This window comes from Platalea leucorodia, assembly GCF_965183815.1.
Source record: "Platalea leucorodia genome assembly, chromosome: 8".
NCBI classification, from domain to species: Eukaryota; Metazoa; Chordata; class Aves; order Pelecaniformes; family Threskiornithidae; genus Platalea; species Platalea leucorodia.
The window spans coordinates 23,596,167-23,611,121 of NC_138830.1; the positions used below are offsets into that span (position 1 = coordinate 23,596,167).

The 14,955-nt window shown below is 37.9% G+C and overlaps 1 protein-coding gene across 1 annotated transcript in view; it reads left to right on the forward strand.

Moving 5' to 3' along the window:
* Positions 1-13,615, forward strand: part of NMNAT3 (nicotinamide nucleotide adenylyltransferase 3) — a 31,984-nt gene extending 18,369 nt beyond the window's left edge. The window contains exons 4-6 of the mRNA XM_082319188.1: positions 3,775-3,958; positions 8,128-8,237; positions 12,696-13,615. Of these exons, the coding sequence (XP_082175314.1) occupies positions 3,775-3,958; positions 8,128-8,237; positions 12,696-13,105 (704 nt within the window). The 3' untranslated portion in view covers positions 13,106-13,615. The remainder of the gene's footprint in view (positions 1-3,774; positions 3,959-8,127; positions 8,238-12,695) is intronic.
* Positions 13,616-14,955: the final 1,340 nt, after the last annotated feature.

A 14,955-nucleotide genomic window follows, 5' to 3' on the forward strand; every position in this document is an offset into this window, starting at 1 on the left:
TTAAGGTGTGTGGGGTTTGCGGGGAGGTTTTTTGGTGTTTGTTTTTCAGTGGAGGGGTTTTTTTGATGTTTGGGTTGGTGGGGGTTTTTTGGTGTTTGGGTTTTTGGGGGGCGTGTTTGGGCTTTGCAGTGGTTTTAGTTTTTTTGGTGTTTGAGTTTTTTTTGTTTGGTGGTCTTGGTTTGGGGTTTTTGGGGGGTTTGGGTTTGGTTTTGGGAGGGGATGTTGGGTTTTGGTTTTTATTTTTCCTGTGGATGAGAGCTATATGGTCTTTCAACTAATGTCCATATCTGCAGGAAGGGAAAATTTGTGTATTTAAGTTAGTGTCACATTTAATTGACGTCATAGAAGCTACCAGCAAGTCTAACTCTGTTTTTTTTCTATTATAAAGTATAAGTTGGGAGAGGTGAATACTGGATGGTAAGGAGTTTCATTGTAACCTAGAGATGAGATTGGCATTTGTAATATTTTTATGTAAGCCTACATCAGTGAAACTTCTAAAGCTTTGGAGTTTTAACAGAAAGGTACCAAACTAAATTAAAATAAGTGTGTTGGCTCATCTGCTGTTTTCAGTCATACAAAACCATAAAATCTTCCAGACAGTAAACTTAGAATGAAACGTGCATCTTTTGATACTGTCATGACTAACGTACATTGCTACTGCCTGTTTATAGTGTCATGCTGTAAATCTAAACTCTTATCTAGAAGATACTACTTGGGGTAGTAACTTTGGTGTAAAGAATCAGGCTGGATAAATAGATGTGCCTAATTCTCAGTTGTCACAAAGTGCAAAAGAGGCTTAGGTTTTTTAGGCGCTGTTCAGCAGGGAGTAAAGTTTCTAGAAACTTTGTTTATGCTAAAACAGTACTATTTCATAATACTTATTTATCAGCATCTTGGAAAAGGAGTGAAATAAAGCAGCACTCGGGCACAAAGTCTTACTGCAACTTGCTCTGGAGATGACAAAAGGAAGAACAGCAATGGGGTCATTCCTGCTCGCTGGGTAGGATAACACCATAAAGCTGCAGAGCTTCCCAGTCTGTTGTGGATTTTCGTATGACACTGAGAGGAAGATGAGTGGTGGGCGAGAGTTAAATGTATGGAAGCATTTCTTTTATTTGGTTTTCTATAGTGGTTATTTACTTTTATTATTTACTTTTTGTATAGTTTCTAATAGTAAATCCCAGACTTACTGCCAGAATAAATTAATCCTTAAAAGCCCCGCCAAAGTACACATACAATTTTATATGAAATTGGCATTTGATAAATGTGCTTTAGTATTAATAAACTAATTCAGCATTACAATTTGTGTTAGTGTTTGTGACAATTTACAGTGACCTTTATAACAGAATACTAAATACCTGTTTTCCTTAATAATACTACCTTAACACGTTCAAGGGACATTTTTTGTTTCATTACTTTTGTTACATTTAGTTTTCTAACCAGTTATCGTAAGCAGTTCTTAGAGAACATAAGGTCATCACAAGAGGAAATATTTTGCTGCTTTGGATAGGTATATTTTGTAAAACAAAGCCACTTAAGGGCCTGGAAGATTTTTACACATAGGACAAGCAATAATAACATACTTCATGATGGAAACAAGTAGAATTCCAAAGAAACAGAATTTGAAGACAAGTCTGGACCAAAGAAGGTTTGAAACTAGCTGTAATACTTTATGGGACAGAGAAGAGAATTGCAGTGGAAATTAAAAAAAAAAAAAAACAAGGTGGCAGAATTTAATGGTTTTCTCTTTGCATGCCTGACAAAATTGGGGGGCATATTTGAATAGGTGAACTTTTAAATTACTGAAGAGAACACAAGTTATTTAGAGCCAGTAATAAAATATTTTGAATGATAAAGCTTGTATTTTTAGGTGGAAGACTCTCATGTGCCTCATGTTTGCATAGTGCTGGGTTACTCAGTTGTTGTGAATCATCTCAAACAGTTATTGTATTTGATTTTCGGTACCTTAAGTGTCAGCAACCTTGATTTTTCTCTTCCAGTTGGTTTCCTTTCTGCTTTGGAACAAGCTGATACGGCATCAGAAGCTCTTATCTCATCCAATCTATGCAGTTCTAGGCCAGACTAGAAACTGAAATCTTTACAGCTTGCGAAGATATGGCAGAGTTGCAATCATTCTTGGCTAGCATGATCTCACACAATTTTAATTTTTACATTTAATATATTCATTTAAAATATAAGAGAACAATTTATAGGTGTAGAAACTGAAAAGAAGGGAACTTAAATGTGGAAAATAAAATTATTTTGTAAGGGTAACCCCCTTTTAATAAGCGTACCATATTAATGAATTAAAAATGTAATTTCTTTCCATTTAAATGAGAATTTGATATAGCGTATATTATCAAAGTACTGGAGAATAGTTGTTCATAAGTCAAGTGAAATTATTTCCAATTTCAGATCAAGAGATGGACTTAATTATATACACATCTTTGCATGTTTCTGGAAAATTTTGTCTTGCTCTATTGACCATTTTGCCTATAATGAGAATGTTTTAAAACAGAGGATAGCTTGGACTGACATTTTAACAGGAGACAGGCCTGTAAATCTCACTGAATCTTAATGCTATTTTTTTAAGTCCAACTTGCTTAAGTTCTTTTGAATATTTTACCCTATTATATCAAAATAAATGTGAAGTTACTAAATTGTCATTTTAGAATATTAAATTGTCATGTGCCAGTATCAGAAATTATAAGTCCAGGCATATAATTTTCATTACAAAGCAAGAGAGGGAACTTGCTGCATTTAAGTTTCTTTGTTGAAACAATTGAATTAGAAAAAAGGAAGAGGATTTTTTTCCCCCTTCAGTATCATATTTATCATATTTATTTAAAATGCATGTGTTGTTACATTAGAAATCATTTTTTTTCATTTCTGTTTATTTGCAACACCCTTTCTCTCCTCTCCATTTCTTGAGGGATGCAGGTCATATCAGTGCTTTATTTCCCTGTTGATTTATTAAAATGAGCACTACATTTTTGTTTCTGATTTGAGGCCAGAACTGCAAAGTCTAACGAAAAGAGCTTGTTTTGTTAATGATTACATTATGTTACAAGAGTAGAAAAATACGGGCATATTTTCAAATTTAATTAACATGATCAGCTGGATAGAAAGGGTCTATAATGGCTGCTAAGCTGATGTTTGGACTATAGTGCTCTAAGTCTCATTTTAGACTCCATTAGCCCCATCTTTGTTCTTGAATCTTCTGATTTGTCTGAATCACATTAATCACAGCCCCAGTAATATGCTGTAATTCTTTCTTTAACAGAATGAAAAGGCACAATGATTTTGATAAATAACAAGCATCAGATGCTTAAGAACAAAGCAGTGGTCAGTTAAGTCATCCATTGCTCTGGCTATATAAAAGCTATACTTACTGGAATATAAAACTTAATTATATCTAGCAATTTTGATAGTTTGCATCATAAATTATAATCATCTCTGCTTGCTTGAAAATTGTATGGTCATCCAGCTTTCCTTTTTCAGTCATCTAATAGGATAAACATATTGATAGTAATTGTGAGCAGTTCACAGAGGAACAAGAGAGCTGTTTTTCAATTTTTTAAATTGCTGTTTCTGAGTTAAAAATAATACCTAGATCAAGTTGTTCATAGCCTCTTACAACTTTGAAGTTAACCACGTTTTGAAGAGGTTGGACTAGATGAGCTTCCAAGGTCTCATCCACCCTAAATTTTCAAGATTCTGTGAAGATGACTTATTTTTCTTTTTTTCTTTTCTTTTCTTTTTTTTTCCCAAAAGGAAGGTATCAGGTGATTGAAGGCATAATGTCTCCTGTTAATGATGACTACAGAAAGAAAGGCTTGGTTTCAGCAAGGCACCGGATAGCTATGGCTAAACTCGCACTGGAGACATCTGACTGGATTCGAGTTGATCCATGGGAGAGTGAGCAGGAGACATGGACAGAGACAGTAAAAGTATTAAGGTAATTACATTTTTTTTTCCTTTCTTTATGAAGTTACTGATTGCCAAAAATGTGTCAGGCTACCAGGTCAATGCACAGAACTCGCTCCTGTAAAACACCCAAGCAAAGCAGAACATCTCTGTTTATGGCATCATCTGCTATGAGATGAAGTATTATATCTGCGAGCAGTGAAAATTCACATCACTTTCCTTCAGAAAGGCTGTGTAGTCAGTATTCCCCATCTGGAGTCCTTTCCTAGTGCAAAGCAGATAGGCTTTCCCCAGACCTATGCAATACTCCACAGTACTGCACTTGTGCCATTTAAGTAGTTAGATGCATGTGGAAAGCCTCTGCCAAGAAAGTGTCCTGCAAAATTATAGTCATTGAGAGTTCTGCAGAAAAGTTCTTGGCTCTTGTGTTATGTCTCTTGTTTTTAAGTCTCTAAGCAGGTAATACAGAGATCTTAATCAGAAAGTAAGAGAGTTTACAAACCAACCTGTTCTTCAGGAGCATCCCTATTCCAGATTAGCTATGTTGGCATTATTATGCCTGCAGGTTTATCTGTTCACACATCCTTGAAAAGTTTTCGTATTAACTCTAATGGCAAGTTAAACCATAACTGCCAATGTTTTCTTCAAAATCACTGAGTTTGCTGTGGTTTTGTGCTGGAAGGAAAAATGAAACCATTTGTCCAAAACCTGTTAACTTGATAGAAGGACCTTGAAACATGCCTTTTTCCCATATGGTTGGTCTTGGTAATAAATGCATTATGGAGCAAGGTATGAAAACAGAAACTTCTTGTACTAGCCACTTTTTGAAAACATAGATGCTACAGAAGTCAACAGGTATTGGTAAAGTGAAAGACTTCATGGATGTCTTTCAAGAAAGCAAGTGTGCTATAAGAACTATCAATGATTCTTCATTTCTGTCCACATTTTCTAGGTTACTTTCTAACTGGAAACAGTTGTTTGTATAGCTTAAGGCTCTAAAATGTGCCTTCCAACAACTGCCCAGAAAGCTCTTATGGCTCTATGTGAAAGCAGTTAAAAAACAGACCTGTTACTTTACAAAAGCATACATAAGAATACCCTACATACTTACAAAACAGCTAGTGGAGCCTTTTAGTTCTGCTTTTATTTGCTTCGCTGAGTGAACACAGACATCCAGTTGCTTCTTTTGCCCCTTCCCTCCAGCTAGCAGAATAGGATCGGGGTGGGAGGAAGACTAGGCAATGCCACCCTGTCTTTGCAGAAAACTTCTCTGTTCTTTTCTCTAACCACAATTGTATATTCGAGTGTGAGAAATCACCAAAAGGTCTCTCCTGCAGTATTGGTTGGGTATGGGATTTTTCTCCTAAACTTCAGTTTTGTAAAACTATTTTCCTCCAGAGAAGCAGCCACAAATCTTACAGATCAGGTGAACCTACTTACAAAGGCTTTGATCTTGCTTGCACAGCTCCAACTGAACGGAGTACTACTTGCAAGATTGGGTTTTTAAATTGTAAATCCACTTCAGAGTCCTTTAGGATAAGAGGTACAGTAAATAAAACCTATATGTATCATTTTCTGCTCAGGCAAAGCAGTATCAATGTGGTATGAACAGCCAAACTTCCTGTCTGCCTAGAAAGTGATCCTCTAGTTTTATAAATAAATTCACAAAATGTTAAAACGGATGCCTGTTAAGGAGAGAAATGAGCTTAAATAACTTTTTTCCCAAATGATGACTGATATTAATGAGCTGAACCAGTGCTATAATCTAATGCTGAACCCCGTCCCTTGAATGAGGAAGCAGCATCCTGATGAAATAGCATATGTAGGTATTTTGGCTTTATATTGTATTTTAACTGTCATGTGTGAATATTAAAAAAGGAGGTGGCTTTAGGGCTAGATCCTTACCAAGTATAAACAGGCAATGGTTTATTGTGGAGTTGTGCTTCTTCACAAGTGTTGAAGGTTAATCTATAGATTCTTCCCTGGTCAAAGAATCAAGAACCAATTGCTGCCTTTGCTATAAGCTCCCTCAGGTAGGAAACTTTATACCAATAGAAAGAGATTTTGCTATTGCAAGGCAAAGGAAAAAAATATTTTTGTACCTAAATGTCTCTTCTTATCAGTATTTTGAATTGCACACTTAACTGCAGTACAACATTGTGTCCTGAGACACATGAATGGCCTTTTCCTACAGTACTTGTTTTACCTGAGTGCAATGAAAATGTCATATTCCATCAAAATCTGTGGATTTTGCAGAGGCTCCCAAATAGTTACGACATAAAAGAGTTTTAAGCAACAAAGCTCGTATCTCACTTGTGGCGGTGCTGTAAGTTGCCTGTTACATTAAGTGAGTATGGAAATTTTGGAGACTATCCCAAGGTTTTTTTTAGAGAGGAGGAGGGAACATGACAGAGCTATTTCCCTCTTAGCTGCTATTCCTGAATATTCTTCCTAGACAAGAAAACAGTATTGTCAGTAACCAAAGAACTACCTTCATTCCTCTTTTAATGTAGATTTGATTGTGATGCAGAAATACTATGAATTAACTTAGAATTGGCAAAGATCTATCTTTTACCCAACTTCCATTGAATTGTGCTTGTGATTTAATTATATAGTTATTCAAAGCTTCATACGCAGTTCAGAAAATGCTTGATAAACTGACAGATTGGTTTGTCTTTTTTGGTGTATCTTTAAAATAATGTAAACCTCCCTGCCCCAGCACTTGAAATGCCTGCTGAACAGGCCTTTTGGCAGTTAAGATTTTGCAGTACTTGTAACGTTAGTCCTGCAGTGAGCTCTTTGCCAAGAGCTCTTATTTTTGAATCGTGGCCCAAGAATGTCAGTCCATGATACAAAGTTAGTGTACTTGACTATACATAGCATCAGCCTGTTTACAACAAGGGAGGATTAAAAATAGAAATGTAGGAAGGCACAGGCCAATCTACTGCTACCTACTCTCTACTACCATATGTCCCTCACCTCTTGTCTATGCAGTTTCTTGAGCCAATGGCTGAGCATCAAAAATTACTGGAGATAGTTATGCAGCCTGTCTAAGTGTAGGTTCTTGACACTTGTGCAACTTATTCCTGTGGCTAAAAGTATTTGCATGAGTTGAAGAGTGTACATTTAAGTCACTAAACTATAAATTCATTCCTTAGGCCAGACATTCAAAGGGTTACGTATTGCTTTGTACACATACTGAATTCGGACTGTACCTTGTAACTCATAATATTTGCTTTGATACAGTTATATAAGACCTGATGGTCACTTTGGCTATATCTGTACTAGACAGAGATGGGACATTGCCTTGAGTCTGTGTCTACCTGTCCTGTTTAACCCTGAGCTTGTTTCCTGAAATGATTTTGGCTTGTGCCAATATGAGCAATGCCTAAGCATGGCTCAGGATGGTGCAAGTCAGGGACTATTCTAAACAGGGAAGGCCATGCTGATTCGGAAGGATGTTTGGATCTAAGATTGGCACTTGCCTTCATGATCAAAGAAGGGGCCACAACCATGAGGTAATAGTACCAGTATTGCAGTGGGGCACCAGTGACCAGGAGCAGTAAAAGAACAAAGTGATAGAAACCTGGAAAAATGGACAAAAGGATCCTTGCCCGCCTTCATGGATCTGAACTCAGTAAAATTAGAAGCATAGCAGATGTCAAAAAATTCATGAGAATTGTATATTTTGAGTTTCTCAGGATTGTGATTCTTTTAATTAAAATGAAAGGGAAAACTGCAAGGTGAAAACTCAGGGAACATGTTTTTATGGAGAAGAGGATGAGAGGGAACAAGAATGTCTCATCCTGAAAACACATTGTAGAAACATCATCATGAGGAGTTGTATTTAATTAAGAAATTAAATCTAGTGACTGCAGTGTGATTTAATCCTGTTTCAAGCAAAAACCTCCACAACATTTTAAATGTAATGTTGCTGCCAAAATTGCCATAATGGTAGAATTTCACAAAGGAATTGAAAACCAGAATGCCATTATGGAGATTGCTTGTGAATTCCGCGAAATGTTAACTGCATTGATACTAATCTCATGGTAGAATGAATATGCTAAATTCTTAACAAATTGTATTCAAATGCAAAGTGCATAAAAGCAGACTGTGTTCTTGAATCTGAAAGTGCCAGGTAATCGCTTTGTGCATCTCTGAGAGGATTACCTCACACAGAAGCCTTTATTTTAAATGCAGGCACCATTACAATGAATCACTCAGATTGCTCCAGTCCAAGAATGAACTCATGAAAAACAAACGGCCCATAGAAAGATCTACAGAGGATTCCCTTTCTTACCAGCACTCAGGTTTGTTCATAACTGTAAACACAACTGTTTGTTTACTATTAAAAACAATACAGCTTTACCAGACTAGACTAATTGATGAAAAAGTTGAACATAGTAGCTGGTAAGTTTTGAGGGTTGGAGCTGCCTGACAAAAACAATCCATGCCAAATGCCAGCATGACTGCTGGCGCACTTATTTTGTATTAACTAAGTCCCACATAGACAGGAGACTTATTTTGGATTTGTATTAATTCTTGGGTTTATAAGTATCTCTTCAGCTGTGTTGTGGCCCTGCTGGTTTTGCAAAGCATAGAATATATGAATAAAAAATATCCAAAAATATAGGAATTACTTAGAATTGTAATTCTAGTGTTAGACAACAGACAAAGTATATGGATACCACACCAGTGATGCTGATGCATTCGTGTTTAAAGCATTTCCAGACAGAAAAGCTTCTGTTGACATTAGAAGTATGGCAGGTTCTGGAAACACCCAGTTTTGAGTTTTCTATTTTATCGTATTCCCTAGCCCTACGACTTGCTAGGATGCTGCTACATTTTTGAAACATTACATTTTTCCTGTAGTATTGCAGCACTTCTTGGACATGAATAATACATTTAAGTTGTTCGTGGTTATACAAAAGTTTCCAAAATATGAGTTGTTGTATCTTTATAGATGGTAGAGGAAAAAAAGTCTCAAGGTGTTTGAACTGCAGTGGAATTGTGTCTGATGGGGTTAATGACTGCTGGCAAATGACAAGTCAGATTATTCCACATTGCCACAGTAAGGAAAATTAGTGTGGAAGTAGTAAAGACTATTATAATTTTCCATTACAAAAAATTCTTTTGACAAAAAATTCTTTCTGTAGTTATTTCAAACTCTATGGCATTTTATGTAAAAATGGTCAAGAAAACAAATGTTAAAACTAGTCTTTCTTTCCCAATAAAGATTCTCAGTTTAGAATTCATCAGTCATCATCACAGGATTCCTATACAGTCAAAAACAAAAGGCATAGCAAAAACTAGGTGAGAAGGAGGACAGGCAAGAAATAAGTCTCTCTGTCTCATACATAGTGGCTGGGGGATTTTTTTGGTGTTTTGTTTTTTTTTTAATTCTATCTGGCAGCTATCTGCAAAGAACAATCCATTAGTTTGAACAGAGAAGGGCTAGTATCGTGTTGTTACTTACTTTTTCTGCCTTCGGTGCTTTGACTGACTGGGCAGTGATATGGATTTGGCTATATTAAACAGGTGGCCCACCCAGAAGGAACAGAATGTTTTTTTCCCCCACTTCCTTTGGTCACTCGCATGATAGGGTTTGGGGCATAGGGAATGATCAAGAGCTACTGAGAACTCCAGAGCAGAGTACAGTTCCTCCCATTTCTCATAAATAAATGTTAGTTAGTACAAACTTTCTAATGGCAGGCAACCGTTACCCAATTCCTCTGCCCTCCCCCCCCCCAAAAAAAAAACCTCCCGACAGTGAAATCTGTTGAACTGGGGTTTTCTGTGAAGTTTGTAGAAAGGCTCAGTCACCTAATGGAAGCTTTCACAAAGATCAGCTTGATGGCTGAATTTAGCAGTGGCAAAATTCCATAATATACTACTTTTCTATTAAAGGTATGCCTGCTAAACTGTAAGACTTCTTTGCATGTTGCTGAACCTCATGATTTTGTTCCACATGAAATTATCAGGTCACTTTTATATATATTGCAAATAAAAAGGTTCACTGAGGACAGGTATAGATAAATGATTGCAGTTTTAATAAACTTCGAATAGCTTATTGGTGCTAATCATTCAGGACAAAGATGAAAACAACAAGATTATGGAGTTCTTTTTCTCTGTTTTTCAGTGTCCAGGGATTTGCCATCCCTCCTTGATTCACCAAATATAGCTTTACCTGCAATATTTCTTCTCCTGCTTGCAAGAGATGGTTGATTGTCATTTCATTTTTCATTGAATCCCCTGCGCTTCTAGTGTCTCAGTTGCCTTACATGAACAACTTTGTTGTCACCTCTTGAACACTTTTCCCTGGCATATTCCAACAGCAGTCTCCCTTAATCAGACCTTAAATCCAGCTACTTCCTTTGTGTTAATAGTTATTTCTCCTTTAGCTTACCCGCTCCTTTTTCCCTCATCAACACTTCAAAGAACTGCAGTTCATTTCCCTCCACCATCATTGACTGAGCTGCGCTAATCCAAAACAAGGAAAAATTTCCCTGATCCAGACATACCATGGCCTGAAATAAAGGCTGTTGTACTTAGCAAAAAATGGAGCGTTTGGGTTTTATACCATTATCTATAGTGGAAGCTGCAGATCATCATTTAGCAAAGTGCCTTTGAAAGGCCCAAGACAGATTTTTCTCATTGGCGCAGAAGATGTGGGGATATGCAGAGACATATTTGTAAAATTGACAGCCTTTTTGTAAAGCCTGCAATCTGTTAATTTAGCTTCTAGTAACCTAGAACTGCAATGCATTTACATTCAGAGAAAACCCATTAACACTATAAAAGCTCTGGTGTGATATTAGCTCTAATACAGCTTGGGACAGAGTACTGTTTAATTGTGGAGGTTGCTGTTAAGTAAAAAGCAAGCTGTGACATAAAACCCAGGTAAGGTTCTGGAAAGCAGGGGACTGTAAACAGTCTAAACGTGGAACTGAGGACAGGGAACTGGAAAAGAAGAGTAGAGTCTGTGAATGGAAAGACAAGAAGATTGGAAGTGGCAGGAGGAGATAGATGGGCAGAGGACAGCTCAGAAGGGATGAAGCAGAAAAGATCAGCTTTATCATGACAGAGCTTCCAGGGTTGTGTGAATCCTAAGGGTCTTGGTGTCTGTGTTCATCATCTGTCAGAAGTATCCGGGTCATTCTTTCAGAGTTTCATACTCTTGTAGCCCTGGTCGACACAGGGATCACAGACAACTTTTGCAGGTACTTCTGCACTAGCTCAAGTGTCGGAGATGAGAGCATTGAATCTGAACGTTCCAACCTTGCAGGTGTGGGTATCAAAATAAAATTTACTGGGTGGTTTGTGGAGGAGGGTGCTGTTACAAAAATTTCACATTCCTACCAAATACACTAATTATAAACTCTAAAAACCCCAGAATTATATTTTTGAGTATGTGGACAGTCTACGGTGATTCTGTCAGGCATGAATGTTTCAAGATAGCCTTGTCTCATACAGTCCTCTTTCTGTAGTAATGCTGCATTCAGAGTACAGGGAAGTGCAGTGCAGTACCCCTGCCACCTTTGTTGTAGGAGTCAGAAGGTATGTAGTGAGGGGTGTGAGAAGAGAAGAAATGCTTGCTGTAGTTAACTCAATGGTACGTACTAAACCTCTGCAAAAGTGAGTGTATCTTAAGTCACTTAAGGTATGCTTTTCATGCATCATGACTGGTATGTTTCTTATTTTTCGAATCGCTTATTTAAGGTGTTGTTTGTATAAGACTTGCAGATGTGCTAACCATCTACAACCACAAATAAATGTAAAATGCAGCCAATACCTCCATTCTTCCCCTTCATTTCACATGAATGCAAGGCTGTGAAAATACCTAGTCAATGTTTGTAGAATACTCAGACGGTATAATGATGAGTGCTGTAGAATAGACTTTGAGGAAAGAGATAGATAGTTCTGTACTGGGGCTTAGGCAGTGGGCAGCAAATAAATGGAGAGAAAACAAAAAAAGTGTGCTAGTGAAGTATCATTCTTGGTCATTATTCAAGGTACAGCAAATTTGGCTTTAGATCTCTTCGTTCTCTAGAACGAAAATGCCATGGCTACGTGACACAAAATATTATCTGTATAATATTCTGCTGGTTCAAATTTCTCTAAAAATAAAATAAAACTTAGTAGGTCAACTAACTAACTTATTGTACCAGTAAGGGTAGTTAGATTAGATACAGTCCGTCATGTTTTGGATGATATAGGTGCACAAACCCAGGCGAAATTCTAGGTTGTTCTCTGGCTAATGTGACAGTATGCAAACGTGTCTGTGTGCCAGAGCGCAGTAGGGCAGCCGCTCCCTAAGGGATGGGGAGCCATATGTGGTAACACAGTGGCAGGCAAGGGCCTCGCTAGCTGGGGTTGGTACCACAGTACCTGAGCACAGCGAGCAGGGCAGGCTGGGGTGTAGTAGCCAGGTTCAACCAAGTCTGGTCTTTGTGCTAAAATAATTCTCTTCTTTATTTGCTTCTTTCCCTTTTTGGCTTGCTTGAGTGGAGGAATAATTCTTTAACATTGTACAGATAATATTTGATATGCTGTGAGTGATAATGAAGTATGTGATAAAGTAATTGTGACCAGCCACATAAAATCCAAGCTGAATTTTTCTTGCAACCTTTTGAAAGAAAACTAGAGTAAAGGTAAATGATTTAAAAAGAAAAGGAAAATAAAGTGATGAGTTAAAACCAATTTTAAGTATAAACTTCCTAGAAAACCGAACAAGTATAGATATCTCTCATTTCCTTTTGTCTTTCCAGTTCTACCAGAATTAAAGCTGCTCTGTGGGGCTGATTTTCTACAGACATTTAAGACACCCAATCTCTGGAAGGAAGAACACATCAAAGAAATAGTGGAAAAGTTTGGTTTGGTCTGTATTAGCCGTGCTGGCTCTGATCCTGCTCAGTATATCAATGAATCAGACCTTTTAACTAAATTTCAGCACAATATCTTTCTGGTGAAAGAATGGATTCAGAATGAAATCAGTGCAACACAGATACGCTATGCCTTGTGCAGGGGATTAAGTGTAAAATACCTCGTACCAGATTCTGTTATATCCTACATTGCACACCATAATATCTACACCGAAGAGAGTGAGCGGAAGAATGAAGGTGACTTGCTTCAGCCTCTTAAGTTGCATAACACAACAGTAAACCCACTAAATGACTGATGTCTGTAGCGTGTGAAGTGGACAGGCCTGACGTTTTTTCATGTAAAGTTCTAGAGAAAGTTGTTTCTTGTTGATGAGGACTGATGAGTACATCAGTCCAAAATGTCTTGAATTCATGTGGTGTTTTAAATTCTTTTTTTTGTGTGTGGTAGTGCTTAAGCAAATTGGGATGCTCAGCTGCATAGCTTAAAATATATAAAGAACAGCTTCCTTGTGAAAGTAAAAGAAATAAGATCTTAACAATAAATATTAATCTCCAGTGATACTTAAGGGTCAAACAGTACTTTCATAGAATCATAGAATCGTTAAGGTTGGAAGAGACCCTTAAGATCGAGTCCAAACGTTAACCCATCACTGCCAAGTCCACCACTAAACCATGTCCTCAAGCACCACGTCTACCCGTCTTTTAAATACCTCCAGGGATGGAGACTCAACCACTTCCCCGGGCAGCCTGTTCCAATGCCTGACTGCCCTTTCGGTAGTTTTTCCTAATATCCAACCTAAACTTCCCCTGGCGCAGCTTGAGGCTGTTTCCTCTCATCCTGTCACTTGTTACTAGGGTGAAGAGACCGACCCCCACCTCGCTACAGCCTCCTTTCAGGTACGTGTAGAGAGCGATAAGGTCTCCCCTGAGCCTCCTCTTCTCCGGACTAAACAACCCCAGTTCCCTCCCTTACTTTCCTGAATTGTAATTCTGTAATCCTACAGACAGTTTTAGCATGAAGATGCCTTACTGTTCTGAAGCAGTAAAATAAAAAGAACCAAAGCTTTCTTTGTGTATATATTTTTAAATATATATTACTGCTAAACTTTACCTTTTTGGGACCCTGAATAACTTTTTGTGTTCTGGCAGTTTGGACAAGAGATGGAAATAAATCTTTCTTTCATGCAAGCACTTAAAAAAGCATGCACCATTCGTGTCACTTTTAATCCTCCAGATTCACAAATGGCAGACAGTCCTCATCCCCAGATTTAAGGTGAGTGTTGTGGTTTAACCCAGCAGGCAGCTAAACACCACACAGCCATTCGCTCACTCTGCCCCCCCGAGTGGGATGGGAGAGAAAATCAGAAAAAAAAAAGGGGGGGGGGAAGTAAAATTCATGGGTTGAGATAAAGACGCTTTAATAGGACAGAAAAGGAAGGAATAATAATAATAAAAGAATATACAAAACAAGTAATGCACAATGCAGTTTCTCACCACCTGCAGACCAATGCCCAACCAGTTCCCAAGCAGCGGTCCCCCCTGGCCAACTCCCCCCAGTTTCTATACTGAGCATGACGGCATACGGGGTGGCCTAGCCCTTTGGCCAGTCTGGGTCAGCTGTCCTGGCTGTGCCCCCTCCCAGCTTCTCACCGGCAGAACATGGGAAGCTGAAAAAGTCATCAACTAGTGTAAGCACTACTTAGCAACAACTAAAACATCAGTGTGTTATCAACATTGTTCTCATCCTAAATCCAAACCATAGCAGTATACCAGCTACTAGGAAAAAAAAAAATTAACTCTATCCCAGATGAAACCAGGACAGTGGGTTTCTTTGCTTCTCTGATCCAGAGTCTTCTATAAGAGTAAATACGTGCCAAGGCCCTGGAGTAGCTAACATATCCAAGAGGAACTTCAGCTCTACCATTTGAAAATACACAGTGGAAAATAAATGAAAATAGCTAAGAGGCTGTCTCAGTATTTGAGACCTAATGTTAGCCAGAAAAATCCATTCTTTTGTATGTTGTTTGCCTATTCTGCTGGTTCAGTCTCACATTTTTGACAGAAGACACCTTCGAAGAATATAGAGTCTCCATAAACTGCTACTTCTGTGTTTCAGTGTTGCTTAAATTAACTGAAAGCATGCATT